The sequence below is a fragment of the Neospora caninum genome, chromosome IX (assembly GCF_000208865.1).
Source record: "Neospora caninum Liverpool complete genome, chromosome IX".
Classification (NCBI taxonomy): domain Eukaryota; phylum Apicomplexa; class Conoidasida; order Eucoccidiorida; family Sarcocystidae; genus Neospora; species Neospora caninum.
The window spans coordinates 790753-809950 of record NC_018390.1 but is presented as its reverse complement, the minus strand read 5'-3'; the positions used below and the strand labels follow the sequence as shown (position 1 = coordinate 809950).

Genomic DNA, 19198 nt, shown 5'->3' with positions numbered 1-19198 from the left:
GATGCGTGAGGCCCCGCTCGATAGCTACTGAAAGTCGTGGCTCTCGAGACACGAGGAGACGTACACCCGACGATGGATAGAGGGGCAGGGAAGCCAAAAACTTGCCGGGGGGCACTTTCTTGCTCTGTAGGCACAGAAACAATTAGTCACAGATTTTGTTATCCACATTCAGAAGGTGGAAATAGGCTCAAGCGACAGCTTCAATTATTATACGGTACTCCCGCATCCGAAACGTAACTTCGAGCACGATTTGAGTGGCGGTGATCGGCCTTCTCGGTGGATCCCGCCCAAAATACACTGGGATTCGCCTTCCCTCGTTGTCTTGCTGCTGTTCTGTGGGCTGGAGTGGATGTGTACATTTTGTTGAGAGCCCGATCTGAAACTGAGCTGGCTTCTGGGGGGACCACCCTCGTGTCCACGCGAAGACATACCGCCTGTGCACTGCCCAGTTTTTTCGGGTGGCACGGTACCACATGACCTAGAATGTGCCATCGCTGACCACGGAACCTTGCGGATGAGTATGTTCGTGATTTTGAACGATGAATAGATACATGTCTCTCATTTTCGTGCTGGTCTCCGTCTACCAGCCACTGGCTGGCGCAGAGGAGGGAATATCGACAAACTGTAAGTTGGCTTTCGGAGTTCCGGCAGCCAAGGTTGATGGCCAGCGCTGCTTGTTTCGTACAAATATCGCCATTTCGTAACGTAACTCAGCGTGCGGCTCTTTGGAAGACGCCTTGCGTCGTTGCGCTGGCATTCCACGTTTCGGTTTGTGTTTGTAGCTAGGTTGCTCATAGCGATGGTTTTTGGAATGGGTATATGAAAAGTCTTTCGCGCTGTGGCACCTTCTGTCACGTGTCTCCCATATTCTCGAGCTCGTGGTGACAATTTTGCAGTAAAACGCAATCGCAGTTCAAACGATGTTGTAGGGAACGAGTTGGGAGGTGTCAGTGCTCTACTAGAATGTGTAGTGGAAACGACAGCCAAGTATGCATTTGGAGTAGTTTCTGAGAGAGAGTGGGATGTCCTATTTTAGGCCGAGGTCTGCGAGAACCGTGTCTTCTTGCAAAGATATCTTCGCATAGAGTAGTTGTCCAGTGCGGTGCTTCTTCTGATGACAGCTGACACTGTTCCACTTTTCACTAACTGGGTATCCAATTTGCTCGCTTTTGGGGCTTCTCAAAAGTTCGTCTGCAATGACGATTCAAACGAAGGTTGCCATGCCGACTCCGAAACTATCCGTCAGACGTTGTGACTCACTCGATATTTTGACGTCAAATAATTCCCGGCTTCTCATAGGGAGGTGAAGCGTAACGCTTCATCAAGAAGCCTAGGGATGCCCACGCATTCAGCTTTCTTTTGGAATTGTTGCTGTTGGAGAGATGAGTGCCCTTTTGCTGCACAGACCTTGAACGGCAGCCAGATGTGTAGACTCTGTGCGATGTTGCCCTCAATCTCTCGTGTGCATTCAGCGGTGTCGAGAGATTGCCAGTGCGAAGCCAGCATTGTCGTCAACTGCGGGATGGATGGCAAGACATACTCGAGTCACTGTTTGAGAGAGTGCAACGGCGTGCGCCTCAAGCATCTGGGTTACTGCACAACAGGTATGCCAAATAAAGCCCCTTTTCTACGGGTAAGCTCTCAGACAGCCCGTATGGAACAAAATGCACTCTTTTTTACAGCGCCTGTACCGAATGTGATACAATGCATTCTTTTAGATCTGCTTTTCCGAAGGTACGGCAAGGTCGCCAGGGAGTCACAGTTCTTTACCACAGCATAGTGTTTCACATGATTTAAGTACGACTTGACCTCAATAAAAACGGAATGCCTGCGACGACAGGTAGAGGAAATATATGCTTGGAAGTTTCCCGCCAGCCGTCACGTACGCGCCCGTACGTGTACGTGAGTGCATACAAATATATGTACACACACGCCGGGGGGCCTTCGCCCTTGAGGTTAAAAAAAGGGAAAAGGGTGGCTGCTGACTGGTGCCCGTGTCAGTAATGGTTTAGTCCTCTCCTAGCCCGACTATATCGGAGGAACTCGTAAAGGCCCTGTGTTCTGCAAGCAATCCAGAGAACACGTTCATGCGCCGCTCCTAGGTAACGCATATAAAGTGTTTGTGTCATAGCCAGCTCTGGTGGTGCGTGAGGAAGGCATCGGCTCGCCGACCAACACTCAACATATTAATGCGACAGTGGTGGAAGGGAGAGCAAGAGATGACGGCAACGTTTGAGAGGTTCCTACAAGAATAATGGACCTTGCGAGCTCCATAGTTCCGAATCAAAGAGTGGCGCAAGGCTGGTGGAGGTGGCACACCGGAACACAGCCGGAATGGAGTTTCCGTTCGGTTCGTCACTCCACTGACTCGTAGACGCGCATTGCGCCACTGTCCCCGAATTATTAACACCGTCCAAATCCGGAGAGTAAGGCAGTCGCAGATGAGGATGTCAAGCCGCTGTCCCGCGTTGAACATGCAGCAGGTGACCTCGTAGAGCCAAACTTTCGGATGGATCATCCTGACCGCCGAGCTGATGGCGATCTACCACAAGTCATAAAAACAAGACTCTTGGTTGTCAAATGAAGGAGCCTTTATTCTGGGTGCGCTAGCGTATGTTCTGAAGCGAGCAGCCGCGCCGATGCGGTGCAAGAGGTGCCACTGCGAATTACTGCAGGGACTGTGTTAGTAGCAGATGAGTTTCAGTGGCCTTCCTTTCTCCAAGAATGGTTACCAGAGACAGCTGAGGCCAAAGAAAAGAGTCGAATCTCAAAATCTTACCGATACGAGGACGATCCTGGTGACCACGTACCAGCGCTCTCTGACGACGGAAGCGAGCAAGCGCCAAGCGACAAAGTCATTCGGTGCTTCTGAGTATATGCCTGCTGATATACGCGCTGTATCATAAGGTATCCAGCGCATCTCTACAAAGTTCTTCACTGTCACCGGTCAGGACTCGTCACCAAACGAGAGCAACCGCGGGGACTATCGGATCGACGAGGGGAAGAGATGTGGCATTCGTCTGCGGCCCACTAGGCCTTTGTGCTTGAGCGTGCTCGGGAACCGCCAGGAGATGTCGTCGACAGGGACTACAGGATGAACGATTAAACCTAAGCTCCAAGGCTGACTGCCACCATGCCAGCACGACTTGAACTAAACTAAGCTTCGATGGAAGCCGCGAAATGTTCTCAAAATCGTTCACACAGAGCCGAAAGCTTATCATGTTCTGATACTCAGTCCGTCCGAACAGACGGCTTCAGCTAAATGCGCACACTGTCGTCCCGAATTGCGGCAGTATCCGCGTGTCCTGAACACCGTGTGGCGTAACAAACGTGTACTTAACGAGAGTCGTAATTGAACAAGAACACGTCTGTCAGGCTGACACATCACAACAGATCTGTTGTCGCCGAATTACAAGATCCTATTGGTCGTATATGACGGACGTGCATGGTGCTCGAGCCGAAAGCGATCTCATGTCTGTATGTCGATGTGCCTTCCCGCATGAACGTGTAAATAGATAGACAGATAGATACACAAAAGCTCAATTCACTGCCGTCTGATAATACAAAATACTGTGACAAGCTTGTTTAGCTAATCCTTTCGTGGCCTTGCTGATTTTCCACTAGGCCAATTGCTGACGCCGCAGGCCATCCCAAGGAAGTCTGTCGACCGCACATAAACCCTACCCAGAGGCAAATGCGTACCCGAACAATGGTGCCACTGTAGCGATATGAGTTTACACTTCTCTTGATTCGTTTGCGATCTTGTTAATGCAGGCACACTGTCGGGTCAGAGTGTCATGCCAACGCAGACAGGTAGGTACCCTGCTCAGCAGCGGATGCAAGGTCATTCGCTGGTTCGTTCGTGCAAGCCCACAAGAGCACACGAACTTTTTTCCGGATGGAAAGTGAAATACTCGGGGAAGGTGCATGTGACTGTCAGGGGGGTGGTGCCTGCTACATGCCAAACCGAAGGGTTCTCATGCGACGTACTGACTGGTAGATTGCCTCGTAGTCCTTGTGTGCATGTCCCTTCAGAGTGCAGGTGCCCTCAGAAGGCCCAGCTGAACTGTGGCGTAGACAACAACACATACTACAACCACTGCATGAGGGAATGCGATGGTGTACAACTGAACTACGAAGGGCCATGTACCTCGAAGATAAGTACGCAGCAGAGATTGGTTGTTTACCTTCTGTTGGAAAACACGTAACGTACATGCGGTTTAGTTCGAAACTACCTTTGTCACGAAGTGGTGGCAACTTTCGGGAGAATAAAGCTCCGTGCGCACTTGGCAGGATGAAAATGCTAGAGTAGCTACGATTAAAACAGATTCCTCAAATGGGTGGAGACATGTGCCGGTTGATTCGGAGCAGACACAGCGAGCAATCGTATATGCGGTCAAACCCCACAATGACGGAAACCGTGCTGACAGGAACAATGTGACTAAGACCGATCAGGGGGCTTATATGGTACTGCAGCACACCCGACTGCAGCAATTTGGGCAAAACTGCGGTGCATTTGTGTTGGCGGAAGCGTGCTATTTCCACAGCCCGTAGGGGAAACAATACCCAGAATATATGGCGTCTAGCGATACAAAGCAGGCAATGCAACTTCACCCGATTCCTACGCCTTTTCACTGCGCGGGGTGGACATAGCAGCGGAGAGAGATATTTTCTGTTTGTCCGTTTTGGTCGCAATGTTGTCGGTAGCAGAACTGGATGCTTCCACAGATGTTAATGGGCCTACAGATCCGGTACAACAGGAGAACGTAATGCCCTGTTGTAGTAATTTTCCATTACTGCCAGTTGAGTGTCGGCAGATTTTCACAGTGCTCTTGTTCCTATGTGTGTTTTAAATCGGTTCCGGACCCTGGCAGTCTGTTGGTCATGCACGACCGCCTTTGGACAGGAGGCCTGTCGTCTCATGTTCTGTGCCAGTTTTTTTTGCCTCCAACTTCAGTAAGCAATTTTTCCTGCGTGTGGCTAACATAACCGGAAGCTGCTGCTATGGAGAACGCGGCAGTTCGATCCTAAAAACAACGAAGATACAGCGACGGTTCGCTTGCAAAGTAAAACAGTCTGCTCCGGGAAACGGCATACCTGAAATTCAAGTTTGTTTCTGTTTGCTGAAAATTCCGAATTCTCCCCTTCCTGCTCTGTGATATGCTTCAGCAGACGCCTTAACAACCAGCCAAAACCTCCGTGGTAAGGAATGGACTCTAGTGTCTAGACAGGATTGGAGAATACTGTTTTTGTGAATGAGGAGATTTATTCGGCACTTTCAGCGACTCCAGTTGGTGGAGTGTCGCTTGTGTGTAACACCAGGCCTGTGGGACCGCCTCATTTGGGCAATACCGTGGCAGGGTGTTTGCTGTCTTGATGGTGAATGGCTACTTGAGACTTTCACGAGTCACTCCACTCCAATGCGGTGACTACCAAACAGCCTCTTTTGGAAACATGAGGAAGTCAGGGACGTGTGTGCCATTATTCGCACAAAACAGGTAAACCTTTCTCGGTATACGCCTGCATATACGTATGCATATATGGTGAGAAATATAGGCAAAACCCACATTATATATATATATATATATATATATATATATATGCGCTGGTCAGTGGGCTCGTTGCGACGAGGCATGTAAGTGACCCGAGATGGTTTTAACTCTAATCTCGAGTGCTCTCTCTAGCTGATGAGAGTCATTTACGGTATACGGCGACTGGGGTTGACCATGCTAAACAAGGGACATTGACCGCCTTCGGGTGACTCAAGATAGCTGCAGGCCGCGTTGTGATTGTATGCACAAGGACGCCGTCAGCGATCAGAAGGCGTTGCTGACAGAGGCGACGGACTGCCCTACACTGAGCGTTGCTAGAGACAGGTCTGCTGCGTTGAAACGCGGACTAGTCCTGGGCCCAGGAATGAAGAGAAAAAACACAACAGCCTTCCAAGTAGAAAAACGGCCTCGATTTTCCATTGTGTGCTCCCTCTGTGACGATGTCAGCTGCGTCACCGCCAACGACGAACTCTCTTGCACCCCCTATAACTAAGGGTAAGTTTCGTTTATTTCAAAGAACACGTTTGCACTGTCCACTCCGACAAATATCTCTCCGAGTAAGCTGCGTTACCAGGATAACTTTTCTCTGTTTGACGATGATACTGGGAGCGCGTCGCACCGCCGTCTGGCGTTCAGCTTCAGGTCTGCATCGGGGGGCCTTTCCTCCTTCAGTGTCCGCGGCGTGCCCGCGGTAGCCGTAACCTTTCCACCAAGTGAAACGTTGTAACGTTCTGTCGTCTGTGTCTTTGACCAGTATCTGGATACTCCAGTGCCGTGAGCCGAAGTTTTGCGCATAGGTTGACAACGAATTTGAGATTGCCATATCTGTTGCCTTTGAAGGGACGCTCAGTTTTGTCATTCTGCAGCTGCGCGTTTGTGGGCCCTTGGTCTCAAGGCCATCGGCATTGAGGTCAATTTGTTGCAACAGTGAGGCCGGATCTGCCTTCAGAGTGTCACTGCCCCAGACACGTGGAGCCGAATTGCGGGACCAATGACAAGACGTATGTGAATCATTGCATCAGAGAGTGCGAAGGCGTCATTCTACAACATGAAGGCGCATGTATCTCTTCAGGTCAGCACACTGACTTCTCGATTGAGGTTCATCCCGCACCATCCGAACAAATTGCAAGCATTCCTACCACAATGTAGCTACATGTTCCCGTTTTTAGCCTTTCTTGGTGCTCGGGCAGAAATCTGCCGGAGGCCTGCTTAGAAACGGGACTCCCTCTCCTGTTGCGATAAGAGGACGCAGCGCCTCGTGCGGGGACTACGCCTCTTGATCGCATCGAATGCTGGCCGCATTCCCCATGGACTCCAGAGGAGGCCGACATTGTGCAACACAGATATTTTCCCTTAGCTCCGGTGCCCATACAGGCGCACCACCGATGACGCTTATACAAATACGATGTTTTGCGTGGGTTTCCGATGGCGTTTCCTCCAGAGAATCGGTTTGTCGACATCTTCGAATCTGTCGTTCTAGAATATTTCGTGATTGTGTCTACATACCGTTCGGTTAGTAATGCCTCGGTCCCACCTAATTCTCGAAGGAATGAAATCGACTCCTAGGGGCTGCGTGGTCGTACGCGGCGTTGCAAACTTTGTTCTCAGACACGTCCGTTGTACCGTCTCCAGAACCTGTCGGCGAACAAACCAACGACCGTCCACATACAGGTGAGAAGCAGTTCGCTGTTCAATGAAAGTCTATCGTCGAATGCCTCTAATGCTCCTAATCGTTTTTGAAAGCCTTGCAGGAAACAGCCTACTTCCCGCGTGGGCGCGGACTAGACTGGAGTGGCCGTCCCTGCGATTGAAGGAGCGCATCTCAACAAAAACGCAGGAGTTTTCGCGCCTTGCGTCGCGTTCAAGAGTTTGGAGCTATATAAGTCGTGAAAGAAATGTGTAGGCATCTCTGCACCTTCCTGTACTTTAGTTCCTTCCTCGGCCTTTGTCAGTTGTGGAGGGATTATGCTGGCCTCTGTTGACTGTTTGTCCCGCATCACTATAGTTGCCATTTTGTCTGAAACTGGTTCAGTAACACGTTAGTTGCAGTTTGAGGTGACCCGTCATTGATGCTCACACTTTGTTCCTGGAAGTGAGGATGTGATTGCGCAGTGCTTGGATGCACCTGCCGGAAAATTCTAGAGCTGAACTGCGGCGACGACGGAAGAACTTATCTTAATCACTGTCTTCGGCAGTGCGGCGGGGTCGGCCTCAAACACATGGGTTTCTGCGTGGAAGAGAGTAAGAGCATTACTTGTGATTTGGTGCTCCCGTTTACCATATGCGTGCGAAAACGCATTGCTATGCCCAGTCCGTTCTGTGCGCTGTGTGGAAGGTGTTGCCAAGAATCACGCACGTAGACGGATGGGACAGGCTGTCTCCTCGAAATGGGGGTGTCCGGATTGGAAATTATCTTATCTGGTGCCCATAGAAGGCCTGCCGCTTCTTCCAATCCTACAAGTTACCAGGCGGTGATAATCTTTGTGCATCGCCGTGAATCCTCTAGCTTCTTTACGTTTTAGATATTACCCTAGAACCCTAACCGACAAGGGAATGCACGTTGGCTTGTGTGAACGGACTTGCTTTCCAGGCTGTCATTGCCCTCTGAGAGTAGAGCTCAATTGTGGTGTGAACGGCAAGACGTACGCGAACAACTGCCTTCGCGAATGTGACAACGTGGCTATCCAACACGAAGGACCTTGTGAAACTGAGGGTAAGGGAGCCTAACACCTTAAGTCTACGATAAAGTGTCTTCCACCCAAAAGAACGTTGAATGGTTGATGGGCCGAACCGCCGTCGCTGTGGCTCGGCGATAGGGAAAATTGCTTTTCTGTGGAGTTAGCAGCCTCGCACGCGTTGAGGATGATCTTGGTTTCACAGAACCGCGACCAGAAGTATACTCCCCGGTTACCTTGCACGAGACGGGAAGTGAAACCGCCGTAGACGCAGCCTTCTCCAACTGTAGAACGATTACAATTGGCTGCGATGCATGTGCTGGCACAAACCTGATTGCCACTTGAATGAAGTCCTAATTGAGATCAGGAAAATCGCCTGCTCGGCTTCGACGAAGATGCGCTGTCTGGAGCAAGGATCTGTACCAAAAATGCCGCTTTAAGTTTTTTCCATTGCTGTTTTGAAGCAACGACAACCACAACATCAATGCCGCCGAGCAAAGCAGAGTCAGGTGAGAGAGCCGAGAGACCAGGGTGTGACAAAATTGCACGCGCACCGGTGTTCTGTATCACTTCCTAGGGAATCAGTAGAACAGGCAGAGAAGGGGTTAAGACAGAGGTATGGAGAAAATGAGAGTGACTTGTGAAGTGCTTCCACGTTCGGTGACAGTCGATGTTGTTCTTAAATTCGCCATCTGAACGAAAATTTATGGAAAAAAGCTAGATGCGTGTTGATATTGATACTAGTGCCAGGGGGCGGCCATCCAGTTGCACGAACCCGCTTGCTGATAGGTGATGGAGTACCTAGAATGCATCAAAACAGTCGTCATCAGCGTAAGGCCCCACTAACCGTCCTGCTAACCTAGACATCGTTTTAACACGAAGAACACCCGCGTCTGCAGAGCCTTGGCTACCCCTTCGGTCTTGCTTTTCTGCTCCCAGATTGCGGCTGCTCAAGGTTTTACGAGCCAAACTGCGGCACAGACAAACTCACATACGCCAACCACTGCCTGCGGCAGCATGCAGGCGTAGAACTCTTCCACGAAGGCCCGTGTACCGACGAGGGTAAGAGATAAATGTCACACTTGCAACTTCAGCATCCGTGCTCCAAAATTTCACTTTCAACAGTGCAGCCAGATTCTTCGCCAGCGTTGCAATATGAACTTGTATCTGGCTAGTATTCAAAGGAAACGCGAGGACAAATCGTGTAACTGGTCAAGTCTGCTCCGGCCAGCTACGCAGTACCAGATACACTTTATATCTGGCCGAGCGCACGTAAGAACCTGTCTTTGAGTCGTGGGCATGGCCATCGTCGATGTACCATGCGCGAGTTTGTTAGCACAGGAGTTGCTCGTCCTGAACTATGAAAACAAGAGGCCAGTCTAGCTTCCGTGTTAACAAACAAACATGTTTTACGCGAATGGCTGCCACTATTCCGCCACAGGGATACGCTCACTTTCATCCGATTCAACTTTCGTTACGCCTCGGTTTTCGACTGGGCAAAGGTAGTTCCAATAAAGCATAATAAGAGGAAAAATATTGGACAAAACGATACGTTCGTGCCTCGAGATGCTGAAAAACTTGTTTGATTGATCTATGATGTGAGAAAGCTAGGTGGAATCTTTTTGTACAGAGTGTGATTGTCCCCTCACGCTGGATATCAACTGTGGGCTGGATGGAAAGACCTATCCCAATCAGTGCCTTCGAGAGTGTAAGGGTGTCGGCCTCAAGGGGACAGATTCGTGCGACCAATATGACAGTAAGTGTATGTCGCTGCAGAAGTTGACTCGTCATGTTCATGCTCATTGGTAGAACAACTTTATACTGAGGTCCTGCCCAGTTCTAGAACAGGAATGAGGAACGAAACAGTGAATCGCTTCTCCGACTGGCCGTATCCGAGGGTGAGGATTGCCGTCCCACTAGTCGTATGTAGTATATGCTCCCCAAAGTAAAGGTCCAGACTGTTTCGGTAATAAAGTAGCCAAGGCCCGTGCAGAGCTATTGTGAATGTGTCGCTGAACACCGCGCTCCTCTTAAGCTTGATTTTGAAAACGTAGTTGTGCCTGTGGACAAGATAACGTACACAACCGAGAGTAATCAAAGGAGGGAACATCTACCGTCATTAGTTTTAGAATTTCATTTTTAAAACATTCTAGTATGTACTACCGCCCTGTCATGGCTACGACAGCTGCCGCCCTTTTCGCCATTCGGGTGTGTTCTGGATGTGCTCTCCCCTGCTGATTTCAGACCCGGAATCGAACGCCCCCGTCACGCCTCCTGCCCAGCGTACGAGGCCACGCCTTTTCTTGTTTCATATCTGTGCCAATCACCAGCCATAAACATGTGTTTCACACGTCTTCAGCGATTCCAATTTCGATGGTGGATATTCAGCTTATCGTATCACCAGCAGATCGGTTTTTGAAGAGTTTATGAGTTTGAGCGTACATGGCATATAACCACTACACAAACGCTTCAAAAATGAAAGGAACATGGGGTCGAAAGTGAATGTTCCCGATCCAGGCCTCTTCCGAGTCGCATCACATGATCCAGGGATATGATTGCAGTTGGGTGAGTCCGGTTTTGTGTATCCTCGTCCCCGCATGGTCCAGCGTGCTTCTGTCCGAAGCTCAACGAACCAAACTGCGGGGCGGACGGCAAGACGTATGTCAACCAGTGTTTCCGAGAATGCCACGACGTTGAACTTAAACACGAAGGGCGTTGCACAGAAGAAGGTGAGCGAGCCGCCTCTGAACAAAGTTAGAGGGCATGTCAAACGCTTCCTGCCACCTAGTTTCCACAAGGAACTGTTGTGGTGATGCCCGGGGATCACAATCGCTGTTTTCGATATCCTGAGATACGAGTACACCTCCAAGGCTTCACATGGAGGAGCCTTCTTCTCCATCGAGCCATACAAGGCAACATCGTACACGAGTGATGCTGTACCAAGGAATACACGATCGGAATTGCCAATACAGCAAATACAGTGCCCCAGGTCTCCAGCTTCAGCAGTATGGGAAGGAGCAGATATCCCACCAAGGCGCACGCCAACGAGAGCATCAAACACGCAATCTATCGAATTCGACACGTGTGCCGTCGTTCGATAACTCCCCGTTCTAGCATTAAATGTACACTGTGACCAATATTTTGTCGCAGACTGTTCCTGTTCCCCCATATTTGAACTAAACTGCGGCGAAGACGGAAAAACGTATGCTAACCACTGTATGCGTGAGTGTCAAGGCGTCTCCCTCGGTTCACTGGGGCCATGTCCCGCTTCAGGTAATGCCTCAAGCTCCGACATGTCTATGCGCTCGTCTGTGGATCTGCTCGAAGGATATCACTCTCCTGAAAGTCATCACCTAGAGATTCCAACCGCCTTGCGCGGTATGGACGTTAGAGTCGATGCAGTGGACTGATCGTACAGGCGTTCCGCTGTTTCAGTGAGTAAGAAGTGTGAATCAACGGTGTGCGTCCTTCACATCAAGGGGCCGCTTGGCACGCTCCGAGATATTAAGCAGCTACACTCTATTGAGAAACTAATCAAGACTTCAAACGTGATTGCAGTGCTTGTCCCGTGGTGGTATAACACGAGGGCGTATACCTATGCCATCGACATGGTGAGAACGGCGGATTCCAGGGTTGAAAAGCGAATATGCAGTGCAGTTTGTGCCATCCGGGTTCCGCTGTAGATCCCCGAATACAAGGATGTGTGTTCCGGCTTGACGGTTGCAGAGCAGAAACCGTCCCTCCCAAACGTCACGACGACGACAACGACTTCAATGACGACGACCGTGGCAACAACGTCGACGACCGTGACGACAACGACGACAATGACAATGACGAACAGCACTATCTCTTCATCTCCACAGACGAACGACACGCCAAACGCTCCTGGTACACCATTCACTTTTACGACAGATCCTGTGACAAGGCAGCCCAAAAGTAGCGCTTTGGCTTTAACGAATAGGCGATGACGAATTCAGTCTTCTATACGGCAACAAACCGCAATTCTGGTGGGGCCTATTCATCCTCATATCAGGCTGTCTATGTCGGCTCTTTTTATCAACGAATCCAGAGAAGCAAAACAAAAGACAAGAAGGGAGTTATGAAGTTATGAAGTAACCGTGTGTCTCTGTCTACAGATACAGCCCCTACGGAAGCGACAATCAGACCTTCACACAGTGAGTTTCCCTCCCTGTAAAAGATTTTTTAAAGAGCCCTCTTACCCTTGAACGGGTGACGTTAGTGCTTCAGCCCCTCATTGTGGTCGTGATTAAAAGGTTCGAGCAGCAAGCAGCATTGGATTGTCGACAGACTTTTGTGGAACACCCTAGGCTAGCCCCCAGGGGTACATTTGGTTCCACACATCGTGTTGGTTTCTCCTGGGTCCCAGAAAAAACGTCCAGGAAAAAGAGCACCTGATAGCTAGAACTTCAGGCTGAACACCAATATTATCTGCGCAGTACCATCTTGTTCAACCCCAGCTGTCGTGTGTGTATTGGGTTTGTGTTTGTTGAACCGATTAGAGCCAATAAGGTGCGACGTGTGCCCGTCGACTGTTTTCCTGAACTGTGGCGAGAACGGGACAACGTACATAAACCACTGCCAGCGAGAGTGTCAAGGCATACGTCTGCTTCATGAAGGCCCCTGCGAACTGCAAGGTGAGATGTAGGACATGGTAGCTGCTAATAACGCCATCTCCCGTGGGTTTGGTTGCTCCTCCGCTGAAGCCGCTGAAATAGCAGTGCTGCCGCATCAAAGGCTTTGAGCGTAATATAGGCGTACCCTTACACTGACTTACTGTTCTCTAATCACCGGTAGGGACACATTAAAATACGTAAGGAAGTTACCGAACAAAAACGATCATTTAGTTGCGCTGGAGAGGAGACCTGTTCTTGTGACGAGACAGGTCAAAGCAAGCTCACGACGGACCTCTGAAGCAGCTTGGCGGTCCCGAGATGGCCACCGGAGAGAGTGACGGAAGCACAAGCCCCACTTCAGTGTACGTGGCCGCTACAGGACTCTGCGGCAGGTCACATGACCCAAATCACTTCAGAGGCGACGATGCGACTTCCATTTCTTCCTACTGGTGTGAGAATTCGGACATTGTTGCTTCCTGACGGCTGTGTTTCTGTGTGGCAACCACAGGTAGGGGACGCTACAGAGGCTTTTCTAAGACCCAGGAACTTACTTTTCCAGGATTAGTTGGAACGCCGATGAGAACCATTACGAGACTGGATCATTGATCTACCGAGCTCCAGTGCACAAGCACGCACATGGTAGGATCGAATGTTGTTTTCTGCAAGAACTCATGCCGCTTCAACAACGCGTATCGGTCGGCGGTTTGAAGAAAGCTGCAGTGATCCACATATTATCACTGGATATTCCTGTAATATGCCCTGCAACTGCTGCTTATGACGTCTGTAGTACTGGAGCAACCTTGTTGGACTAGGGATCAATACGGGGTTCCTTTCCACCAGCTTGGTGGAAGAGTGCCGTTCTCCTTTTCAGCTGAATCGCCGGTGCCACAACCGGTCGCTCTTGGCCCTTATATGAATCCATTTAAGTCGTCGGTGTTTAATGCAACATGCAATAATTATGTCAGAAGCAAACACGTCATGAACGGACCCACTGCGTCGTTCCTCGACTAAACTAGACGCGCTTGTTCTCTGCCGATGAGCGCAACCTCGTGCAGTTGTGACATATACGTATAATTAGGAAAACTGACTCTGGAGCAGAACATCACAGACTGCGTATCCCTCGAAACGCAGTGCCTCCGAAGAGGGGAACATTCGTCGAATCACAGTGAGCAGCGTGGTAGCTCCTGATGGACGTCGTGTCAAAAACATGATCAGCGTAAACCCCCTGTGTGGATGTAGTGGATCCGCATGCTCTAGCCGTTGTCGGTGTACATGTCGACATGGAAAGTGTGAGGAAAAAGATACGCTCGTCGCTTCGCGTTGAACGTGAGACACGAACTCTCCAGACGGGAAAGCAATGTACATGAACTTCCTCTGCGTGTCATCATTTTCTCCATTGCAAAATCTCATCTAGGGAAAGGAGGAATCCGATGCTGATTGGCCAGAGCGGTGTCAGCTATCCCCATGGCGTCGTACATTCGATCACACACCCGGGCCATTTTCTCCTACAAAGTCAATTCCTGGTGTAAATGCATCCTTGCTCAGGGAAAACAGATCCCAACAGAGCTGTGTAACGACACGTAAAGTCGCCAGCGAAGGAGAATTCAAACTCAATTTAGTGTTCGACGAGGCATGGCCCGTACGCCACATGTAGTCTTGTATTGACTTTTCAAGGCAGCCCTTACCAGCAACCTCCCTGTCTGTATCATCATCCCGTATGTGACCCAATGTTCAGAGCTTTGGCTGTCAGAGGATGCCCGTGCCTCGGGTTTACGCCTACACACGGAAAGACCGGACCCGTCGAGACAGCTGGCAAAGACAGATATACGTCCAATAGAGAGCACCCTGCTCAAATTCTTCAAAACTTCGAACAAGAACTGTACTCAGATGGTGCGTGCAGTCAGGTATTACGATTGTGAATGAGACACGGAAATCCATAGCTGTTGGGTCGGCTTGGTTTGCCACTATACGTCATTTGGTCCTCGTAGCCATCGACAGCTGGGCACCATCCATTCCTTATTTTTCACTCGTCTTCTTTCTCGGAAAAATCGTCATCTTAGAAGGAGAAAGTGCACCCTATCTGTGCATCCAGCCGAGTTTAACTGCCCGGAAATCCCTAGTGACCGCGACGGATCAAGCACTGGGTAACCCCCTAGGTAACGAACTGGGTATGCCAACGATTGAGTTGACGACTCACGCCACGAGCATTCGTCCTCTTTCTTTCCAGTGTTGTCCAAACTCTGTCTGACACATTGCGTCAAACAATGGGTTAAACCGTGTACCTCGTGATGCTCACTAAATAGCCTTCATCATTGGTTATAGGCTAATGCCCACACGCGGCACGACAATCAGCCAGCACCGCAGCCAGAGGTATCTGACTACTCTTTTCGTCGCGCTTCTTGGTTTCCTTGTACCAGGAAAAGCGTAGCTGTAACAATAACGTCCGCCGAAGTTAGAGATACAGTTGCTGCTCGCTTGGAGTGGGCGCGCGAGGTTCCTTGGAGTCGGAGGAGCCTCCTGTTGACACTGCTCCGACGTAGAAATTCTGCGCATGCGCAGTACAGGGCGGCAAAAGACGGGCTGCTGCGCTGGTACACTGATTCCCCTACATTGCATATCCACTGCCCACTTCTTTCGGAAGCGCTAAATGCTTCCCATTGCGGCAGCGGCTGTGGTAGTCCCTGACGTCAGAACCTCTTCGTTCACTTCTGCCGGTCGAACAGTTGCACGTGATGATGCACACGCAGGATTACCGGGTGCTGTCGATCCAACGGCAAAACTGCATCCAGAAGGCTTTCATTTTTGTTCTGGCGTCCAACACATATTGTGGAAACTCGCCGTTCTCTTTCTGGTTGCCCCTTTTCTGCCAAAATAATGCAGTTTGTTCCAGTAGCGCTCTCCGTTGCCTCTCAGTTTTGTGGTCGCATGCAAGTGTGCCCAGCGCTTTGACGATTCCCGCTAGCCTACTTATTTGATAGAGACTGCGTGAACCGCAGGCTCGACAGCTGCTATATTATGTTTTCACATTCATATTCCCGAAGCTTCTTATTTGAGTCTCCTTCGGCCGTAGAAAATTACGTTCTCCCTGATTGCTGAGGAAATCGGGGGCATGCAGCGGGACCGGCAGGTGGAATCGTCTGTGAGACATCTAGAAAGGTGAAGAAAATGATCTGCATTGGTCCTGTCTGCGTGCCTATTTGGCAGCTGGGCATTGTTGGGGCATTTCTTCTGAACCCCCTCAAGAATGCTGCTGTTTATGTATATAGTCGGTGCTGCAAGCGCAGAGCGCACTGTGCAGAGACGGGAGCGCAAGGACTGAGAGTAGCAAACTTGGAACTGTTTCGAACGACAGATACCGCTCTCAAGAGAACGGTGAGACACGCCCGGATCAAATGAGCCAGAGAAATCTTTCGCTTACCGGACTGAAGAAATGTGCATTGAAAAGCGTGTTGAGGACAGCGCCCAAGCACGGCTACCAAGTGACGCAGTCCACAGGCACTGGGCTTGTACAGAATTTTCTTCTTTTTGTCTATCTTCCTAGAAACATCCCTTTCTGTACTTTCTTCTTTCCATGTCGTCGCCTTTGGAAAGGAAGTGAGGTTGAAAAACTAAAGCCAACTGCATTTGGCGGTAGAAGGTAAAAGGGACTGTGTTAACCTCCGTCGGCATAACTGTTGCACATGCTCCTCATCGGAAGTGGTTTTGTTTATTAAATCCAGTGTAGTTGTCCTTTCTTACATACATAATAGGCAACCCATAATGGTGCTTCAGGCCTGTTCTGTTGTTTCAATTCGGCTCAGCTGGACTTTTGACACGATGTATACGGTTTTGCTGATTCATGCCTTCAGGCAGGCGAATACCCATCTCAAGCGGTGTCTGTACACTCCGATGACCAGTTGGCTGCGCTTAAAAGGCGGCTTTCCGGTGGAAACAAACCCCAGATGATTTTTGTCGATTTTGGCGCGACGTGGTGTCAACCTTGCAAATCCATGTGCCCCTTTTTTGAGGTAACCTACCTCCTGACACACGGAGAACATGGCGGGTAGGAGGGAATAAGTGACGACAGTTGTTGTCGAACGTTTTAACTGCATCTGTCCAGTGGCGAAATCCTATGCCATATATTAAGTTTTATTTTTAACATTCTTCTAGTATGAGTGTGATGCTGCACTTCCGGGTAGGCGCCTGTAGCTCCTTCGCTGCCGCCACGGGTCCCCTCATGGAACATCCGCCAATATTGCAACCGAATAAGGAATCCGAAAGGAGCATCATCAACCTATCTGTGGCTCTTCCGATGAGGAAGCGCGAATGTTCTGCCTTCGCGATGGAAGAAGAGGCGTTGATGACAGATAGAACTCGAGGCGCCACATCTTGGTATCTTCTTCGAAGCTGTTTCGTTTATCTCCGCCATCGCTACATACATAGAAATCCCATAAAGCAGATGGTAGCGGCGGTCTGACATTGATGCCGTGAGACCACTTACTGCGGTCATCCATATCTATGGGGTTTGGATCCTGAATGTCTGTCTCTACCGGATCTAATGAGATAGTTGATGTCTCTCGTTTTTCTAGAGACCATAACTTGACACCCATAGGTGTGTTAACAGCATGAGCTTTCCGGTGCCTGTGTTCGTTACCTTGTACAGGCGCTTAGTGTTTTTTACGAGGGAACGTTCGTGAAGGTGGATGTGGATGAGTGCCCCGATAGCGCAGACGATGCGGCGGTCCAGGCCCTTCCGACTCTCTGCGTCATGGCGCCCTCAGGAGGAAAGTGGGAAGTTGTAGCGCGAGTAAGGTTCTAGACGCTTCTGATGCTTTTGTCTGCCTTTCCTTCGTTTCCAGGCATTGCCTGTTGTATTTGCTCCCCGTAGTGTCCGGTACATCTCCCAGTTTTGGTCCCCAACATCTAATCGGCATGTAACTGAAATCCACCTGCTTGACCGCGCGACAGTACCTGTGAGATTCGTTTGCGTCTTTCCCATTTGCCTGAAACCCTTTTGTGTGACTGCATCATTCTTTGGCGTCTCATGTGCGACCTTGGTTGCTTGGTGAGGCGCAGATACACTTAAAATAGACCGACAGGTTTCTGTGGGAAACCACATCTGGGCAGTGTATCTGAAAGCATGTATTCGTGCGGGGACGCATTTGTACCTCATTCCATCACGTCGAGTAATGCGGACCTTACGGAGTGCCCGAAGTCGAGCACTCGTAGTTGTATGGTTTATGCTTGCTCCTTGTAATAAACTGACAAAAAGCCCAAACTCGCTTTGGGGCATGCCTGCTTCTCTAGACACATGCGCCGGCCTGTACACTCTGGTAAAGAGTTTCTTCTGGATATATGCGGATGGTGACAACGTTTCTAGAAATGGTCTCGGTAGCTGGAAGCGCGGGGTGCTTGCCCAGGGTTTCCGTCTTTGAGCAGGTCAAAACTCGCACTCAACCGTGGACAAGGCAGTTTCGTGTCGAATCTGTTCGAGGGGCTGTTAAAGACTGACGAAGATCAGACAACACACACACGTCCCCGAAGCTTCCATGGCTTTTCCACTGTCCACATATGGCGTGGTTTCCTCGTTTCATGCAAAGCCCCTTCGTGGACGTTGTCGTTTTTGCAGGCGGTTGGCGCGAACCGCCGCGACTGGGAGAATCTCGTGGCGACGCACTCGATTCCTCGTCACGGAGACAGCCCATCAAACGAAAAGGAGTCAACAAAAGACCAGTAGGGACCTACGATCCCTCACGGAAAGGACACTTCCCCTGCTTCTGAGTGCCTGCCTCTGAAGAGGCACTTTGCGTGCAAACGTTCGATTTTTTTGCCGCTACCATATCCTTTATCCGGCGAAAGGACAACATTTTGGACAGCCCTTTCCTTTTCGCTCTTGTGCAAATAGGTCGCGATAGAGCGCTCTGCGAACAAAGACACGCGCATGTTCCACATGCAATGTAGAAGACCTTCCCAATGCACTGCGGTTCGTGTTTTCTGCGTCCTCCAGAATATCGCGCCAGCATGTGTTTTCCCCTGAGGGCTATCTGCATTCTGGGTGCGCCCCGTGCGAAGGAATCTCGGTTTAAGATCGGACACATCCAGCGCCATTCTCTTGTCGATGCCGCTAGCTACGCCCATGCCTGCTCCCGGGAGAAGCGTATTCGGTTTGATCCGCGCCTTGCACTCTCCGAAACATGGTGCGTGAAGACGTCTCCCGTAGGAGATCTTCCCCCCCCCCCCCCCCCAGTGGTGCAGTGGACGGCATTGAGGGCCGATATTTTGGCACACGGGACCTGCGTTTCTAGCAGGTGTATAGTCAACGCTGCTCGTGTGTTTTTTACGTTTCGGTTTCCAACTT

General features: G+C 50.2%; 2 protein-coding genes across 2 annotated transcripts; both read left to right on the top strand.

Moving 5' to 3' along the window:
• Positions 1 to 11486: 11486 nt before the first annotated feature.
• NCLIV_039430 (hypothetical protein) lies at positions 11487 to 12167 on the top strand (the record flags this gene model as incomplete). Its single annotated transcript, XM_003880852.1, has 2 exons — positions 11487 to 11500; positions 11954 to 12167. The coding sequence occupies 2 exons, from the start codon at positions 11487 to 11489 to the stop codon at positions 12165 to 12167; spliced, it is 228 nt and encodes a 75-aa protein (XP_003880901.1).
• A 3859-nt stretch (positions 12168 to 16026) lies between these two features.
• NCLIV_039420 (putative thioredoxin) lies at positions 16027 to 18577 on the top strand (the record flags this gene model as incomplete). Its single annotated transcript, XM_003880851.1, has 4 exons — positions 16027 to 16233; positions 16710 to 16868; positions 17504 to 17647; positions 18470 to 18577. The coding sequence occupies 4 exons, from the start codon at positions 16027 to 16029 to the stop codon at positions 18575 to 18577; spliced, it is 618 nt and encodes a 205-aa protein (XP_003880900.1).
• Between the last annotated feature and the right edge of the window lie 621 nt (positions 18578 to 19198).